The 6,533-nt window shown below is 43.8% G+C and overlaps 1 protein-coding gene across 1 annotated transcript in view; it reads left to right on the forward strand.

Annotated features, from left to right (window-relative positions):
- The window catches only part of DNAH1 (dynein axonemal heavy chain 1), a 67,372-nt gene that overhangs the window by 12,597 nt on the left and 48,242 nt on the right, over positions 1–6,533 (forward strand). The window contains exons 12-17 of the mRNA XM_031058155.1: positions 213–406; positions 1,270–1,495; positions 2,109–2,228; positions 3,015–3,097; positions 4,496–4,637; positions 5,728–5,883. Coding sequence (XP_030914015.1) covers positions 213–406; positions 1,270–1,495; positions 2,109–2,228; positions 3,015–3,097; positions 4,496–4,637; positions 5,728–5,883 — 921 coding nt within the window. The remainder of the gene's footprint in view (positions 1–212; positions 407–1,269; positions 1,496–2,108; positions 2,229–3,014; positions 3,098–4,495; positions 4,638–5,727; positions 5,884–6,533) is intronic.

A 6,533-nucleotide genomic window follows, 5' to 3' on the forward strand; every position in this document is an offset into this window, starting at 1 on the left:
CTTCTGTCTGCTACTGTGAAAGCCCTGTCTCCCTAGATCCTCACTCTTTGGGGAGGAGGGCACATAAAACTGATCAAACAATTCCTGACACAATGTAGAAATGTGGACTGCGAGAGTTCCTGAAGGTGCCACCAGGGATTGCCTTGCCCTTCACCTGAGGAGGCACAGTTAGCTCTGTTTGTCCTGAAAGACCTCTCCCCTTCCTCTTGCAGTATGTGTTGGAGAACATGGAAATCCCAGGCACCCCCATGCTGGAATCAGTGGGTTTGCAAGAACCAAAAGTAGAAGAGCTACGTGAGGCTCTGCGCTCTGCCATTCAAAAGACTCGGATCCCTCTCCAAGCCTACGGCAAGAAATACGAGAAGTTCTTAGAGATAAATAACAATGACATCAAGTACTTCCTAAAGTAAGTGGCTTCTGACAAAACCCCTGTGACCCCAATGACAAGGCTTTGTGGAAGCTGTTGTGTGGATGTGCTGATGTGAGAGTGTGGGGCTGTTCTGAGACCACGTGCCTCAGATGTGAGATCAGGCCCCTGTCAGAGGCTGCCTTCAGTCATGGGTGACAGTCCATGCTTTTAGAGGACATTGGTGGTGGCACTGGGAATTTCTTCCTGCCTCTGACAGCAGTCACATTCCTGTCATGCTCGTCAGTGTAATTGGAGATATTAATGGCCCTAAAATGAATCATCCTGTTTGAGAATCCAGTTAGCATACTTGACTCTGACCTCCTTCCTATAGTGTCTGCTAAGGCTGATAGCATTCTGTAGAAAGTAATGTTTTCTTTTTTTTCAACCTCATTGTTTTCATTGCCAAAACTCTTTCCACCTAGCCTGTTCTTTAGCCTCTGTTACTATAATGGACTTCTGTTTAGGTCTTATATTTTCTCCAAACAGTGAGAATGAAGCCCTTTTCTTTTTTCTTATTCCAGCTTAATCAATTTACAAATCCCATCTGACAAATTCCTGTCTCTCCCCAGAATACACTGAAATGCCTACCCTCCCCTGAAGTGCCTCCTGATCTTGCCCTGTTTACACTAGTGCATTTATTTTGTCCTCCCTCTCTTCTTGCCATATTTCCTCTTTCATCTCTTTTTTCTACTCCTTTTCTGCAGCTAGAATAACTGTGCTCTTATTCCACTCTGCCCCTATTGTGTCAATGTATGCCTTATTAATTTCATGTCTTGATCCTTTGAGTGGACACATAGCCTGGATGCACAAATATTCTTAAGGTCTACACGGCCATATTTTGTTGGTGTTTTCATTTACAGAGACTATGAAGAGCAATTTCCACCTACTCAGGAGGTGACAAAGATAGTAGACACATATTTGTCTGAAAAGGAGACCCTGGACCACCTTCTACCTAGTTCTATTATCATTGGCCCCTTTCAAGTCAAGATAGAACATATTAGGCTTAGTCTGTCTGATAAACACAAAGCCCTTGCCACTGCCATGCTGGACATGCTGGCTAAAACTCTCCATGCACAGGTGCAGAAAGTAAGTTAACTGGTTCAATGTATTATCTGTCTCTGTCTTGTCTTGTTCTGCTTTTGAAGTTGCTGTGTTTTTGTGAAATGACTAGAAGGCCACATTAATGAGAATATTTTAAAGATCACACTGGGCTGATTACTTAAAATTGAAATTATCGAGGACATATGCAAACCCAACCAAATGAAGAATTAAATATATTTAATAAATTACATGCCTGAAAGCTGTAGCTCTTGAGATTAAATTCTTCAAGACCTTGCCATTTTACAAAAGTATGTTGGTGAATTGAAAAGATCTGTCTAGTAGACAACTGAAAAGTCCTTCTGCTTCCTCTGAGGATAACTGGAATATAGGCAACTGCCTCTGCCAGCTGATTGTATAAATCTGTTATTATCATCATTTTCACTACGTACCTGCAGTTCCGCTTCCTCTTTTTTTGGTAGTCTCATTCAGTTTGAGCTGCAGTGGGTGAGATGGATGGGAAAAGAAAAAAACAAAACAGGACTGTGTACTCATCCTTAGACACCTTCAGAATGGGAAGTGGGTGGACTGGGGCAGGTTTCCCTGTTTGTCTGTTAGCAATTGGTGACTCTCTGATGGTGTTTGCTGTGTCCTGCTGCAGATCTGTGAGGCATATGAAGCCATCAGCACCAAAATGCACGAGAGACCAACGAACATCGAGGAGCTGGTTGAGCTGAGGGACTGGCTGAAGGGGGTGCCCGAGCAGCTGGCAGTGCAGGAGGTAGGGCAGCCTCCCCTTGGGACAACGGAAACAAGGAGGAAATTTGTCAATGCAATGTGTGGTGTCTCAGAAGCAGAACTCCAGTTTTTTTACTTGCATGTCTTTGTGTGTAATGCCGCCAGATTCCTGGCTTTGTATTTTTATAATTCCTAAGATTTGTATTTTTAAACATACATATAATATATTTAAATCTCTTTGCAAAACAAAATAGCTGTTTAAAATCTTGCCTAAAATACTTACGTACGCATTTTGCTGCATTCATGATCCATTCTGCATTTGTGTATTGAATGGCTATCTTCTAAAAATGAATCCTCTTTTCAAGAAAATCTTTCAGTTACCCAGTGCTCAAATTGCTGTTAATATATTTTTCTAATAGGACATTTTAGCACTGAGTTATTTCAAAGTTATTTGAAGTGTAAGTCTTTTCCCAGCTGAACAAATGGGGAACAAAGGCATCAAGCTGTAAGCTGACTTGTCCATACCAATGAGGGAACCTGGAGGATAACCTAAAACACTCAATTTCTGTCCAGCACTTTATCCACTAGGTCACACTTCTTTTCATTCCCATAGAACAGAGGGTGATGATGGCGTGTTCATTCACAGAACAAGGGGCTGTAAATCCATTCCCACTGTTCACATGGCACAGAAGCAGCCCACATCACTTTAAGCTTGTGTGACTAACGCTCTTCAAAGGCACCTCATGAAAATGAGGTGTACACCAGAGACTTGGAATCAGCATGGTCTAAAGGTGTCTACTTTTTTTCCTCTTTCTCTCACCCTGTGCAGCAACTGATTGAGGAAGTCATGGAAGATTACAAGGTCATGGAAGACTTCCTTTACAATCTTACCGAAGAAGATTTCACTGACAAGTGAGCACAAGGCATTTCTCCCACTGTCAAAGTGGGACTCTTCAGCAATTACCATTCTCAGTGCTTCAGGGGCCGTGTGTCTATCAAGGGCTCCTGCAGAACTTTTAAGTGTCTCTCAGGCTATATGAGCCCTGAATTCTTGAAATGAAGTTTGTAGACAAGAAGTGTGAGTTCATGCTGCCTTCTGGCCTGGGGCAAGGCAAACTGGTAGCTATTAACCTGTTTAACATAGTAAAGCCCTTTTCTCTGGGTGATTTTTTTTGGGTTTTTGGGTTTTTTTGAGATACTTGTAAAGTTTCAAAGTGCACAGTTTAATCTGTGCCTGAAACTAAATGAACACTTCCAAGATAGGAAGACTCCCGGGGTTTTCTTAAGACTAGGAAGAAATTTGAACCCCTTGTTGTTACTGCAGCTCCTCTCCAAGCATCTTCCTCTTAGTTTTATTATTCCAGTTATGGCCTAACTATGCCCCAATAGCAGAGTCAGCTCACAAACACAGCTACAAGGCTTCTAAAGCTTGCTCAGCCCAGGAAGCACTTCTCTTATGACATGTACTTGGTCCAGTATGTCTGCAACCTGAATGAGCCTGTGCAGAGTGCTCCTGAAACTAGAAACATGGGGTGCAAGGTGCAAAAACCCCACAGAAGCTGCAGGAAAGCAGCTCAGCCCCAGGCCAGCTTGGAACAGGCGTGGCTGTATTCCCACTACCCAGACCTTCCCCAGGCAAGACTGGTAGGAGATGGCTGCATCCCCAGGTGCTGGAGGGGTGTGACCTCCTGTGAGTGTAGTGTGCAAACCTTGTACTGGCACTGCACACAGGCTGAGGGTCCAAACGGAGGCAGTAATGGGTGGGCTGTGGCTGAGCAAGAACCAAGAAACCTGCCTTGGCGTGAGCAGCCAATTTCTGCAGCCTTTCCTGGATCTACAATGCTCTCCCCAGGGCACTCTGCAGAATCCAGGGCTTCCCTGTATCTGGGTTACGCTGGCCCCTCACTGCCCTGCTTAACAGGAGACTGGCTTTTTCAGTAGTCCTGAAAAGCCATAAGCCGAGACTCTGACCCCATTTTTTTCAGTTCCTTGCAAATACATTCAAAGACAGACATTCCCTCTGGATGCCAACTGTTATTTTGCTGTCTCCTAGCTTTTCAGCAGTGTAGTGGATTTGTTCCTTTTAAAAAGGCCCTCCACTTCTCCCCAGCTCTCTCCAGCTGAATAGCCTAGTCACAAGGACTGCATATCAACAAGACAAGCTGGAAAAAAATGTTTTGTTGAAACCACATGTGTTTCTGTTGTTGTAAAGCCTCCTTGTTTGGTGGGATTTGGCTTTCTCATTCTGTGAATTTCAGCATTTCAAACATATGCTCAAAAAGCTTGTCTCTTTGTATCATGTGGGTGCAGGTGGACTGCCAGTTACTGGCCAGTGAAAATGTCCGTGGACTCAGAGTCCGTTCGGCTCCAGCACATAGACGATGAGGAAAGATTTCGCAAAACGCAGATTTCGGATCAGAAGACATTTCAAGAGAAACTGGAGGAAATGCAGGTATTAAGCCCCTGACAATTAACTGTCCATAGAAGGGCATCTTGAAGCTCTTGTCATCAGCCAGGAGAGAAACTTTCAGATGAGATTTTACTCAGATGAGTTTTGAGGTGAATGAGTTGTTAGACCAAATATTAACATGCCCTCCCTTGGTTTTTTGTTGGCTTTTGATTAAGAGTTTCCTTTTTGTGTGAAAGACAAGACTGTGCAGAAATACTCATTTTTCATTGAGAAGGTGTTTATACAGTGCTCCAGTTCTTGGTGCTCAGGCAACATGGGCACCTCCTTTCTCTTTTTTGTGTACTCAGTTCCCTGCAGAGCATCTACTGTGATGCGCTGCCATCAAGGGGGAAAACACAGCATTCAGCCATGGAACTCATCTTGTGGGAAAAGACCCTGAAATAATTGCAGAGTGTTGGAGCTGAGATATCTCTGGTGTCTGCTAAAACAGTCTGCATTTTATTTTTTCCTCAGAAACTCTTAAATTCAGGGGGAAAAAAGCCATTTTAGAAAGGTGGAATCACTGACCTAGATTTTCTTGGAAGAAGGTTCCCAAAATGATAATACCCCAACACTGGATCAAAAAACCCAAACAAATAAAAAACAAACCCACACAAAATACCAAAGCAAAATCTAAACCAAACAAACAAACCCAAGGCACCAAAACAAAACACAAAATTTATTAGAGAAGCTCTAGATATGTGTTGTTAAACAATTCTTGGAAACAAACTGAGTGACTAGTAGAGCTATCATTTGCACTTTACTGGTTCTGTAGCAAATATCAGTGTAAATTCAGCATCAAATTTGGGCACAGACTTATTGTTCCTATTTCTTGGGGATTAACTGTTTTCACAAAGAGGACAAGCAGCTGGTCATTGCATTTGCAGTTTCCTCCACCTGACCAATGGTTATTGCTTCTCCTCACCACTTTCATCACAGTCTAAACAGAAGTGAAATTGGTTTGGGGAAGGTGAAATCAAGACCATAAAAATCTGTCCTTTGAATGAAACGAAGAGCACACCAGGAAGCTGTTATCTCTAGAAGCAGCACTCAGCTTCAGAGTCCCAACTTGTGCCTGCCTTTTCTCTTCCAGCTGACTGTAGGTGGATTTTCTGTCCAGTCAGATGTTAACCAAGCCCATGAGCTGGCTGAAGATGCAAGGGATGTCCGGAAGCAGCTGAAGGAACTCCAGGAGTTGGCAGTTCTCTACAACAACAGGGAGAGACTCTTTGGCATCAAAGTTACAGATGTAAGTGTCAGGTCCTGTACCCACAGGACTCTGATCTTTGCTGGGATTTCTAGGTGGTAGGTAGAGCAAATAATGAGACATAGTTCCTCAGGGAGGAATCCTTCATGCTGCTTTGGTTTATCTGGAGAACTGCTCCTCAGTCCTGTAGATTGGCTACACTGCTTCATCGCTCCGCTGGGCTGCAGAAGAGCCAATCCCAGGCAAATGTGGAAGGTTGCTCAGGGTCTGATATTTCCACTATTTATGTGAGAGATTTTGGATGCCCACAGTGAGATCTGAGAGATGTTCATGGTTGAGAAGGTCTTGAAGCAGCACTTAGGATGCATCCATTTCTGTAAGGCTGTTGCTGCAGGTCTATGGGTGTGAATGCAAGTGGTTGCAGAGTGGGTGCTGGCAGCTGGCTGAGCTTGGAGCGTGGTGTTCTCCTAAGGCAACAGTTTATATAGTTGTAAACACTCATTTTGGTTGTAGCTGCTCAGCTGCCAGTGAGTCATTGTCATCCACATCCAGCCAAGTCTGGCTGCAGACCAGAAGTGGAGTTCACATGATGATCCTTTCCTCCCCTTCAGTCTCTTGTTACTTCTCCTTCCCTGTAAGGAGCCAAGTTTTAATATGATAATGGTGTGTGCTTTCACTGATGGTGTGTGGCC

This window comes from Geospiza fortis, unplaced genomic scaffold (assembly GCF_000277835.1).
Source record: "Geospiza fortis unplaced genomic scaffold, GeoFor_1.0 scaffold78, whole genome shotgun sequence".
Classification (NCBI taxonomy): Eukaryota; Metazoa; Chordata; class Aves; order Passeriformes; family Thraupidae; genus Geospiza; species Geospiza fortis.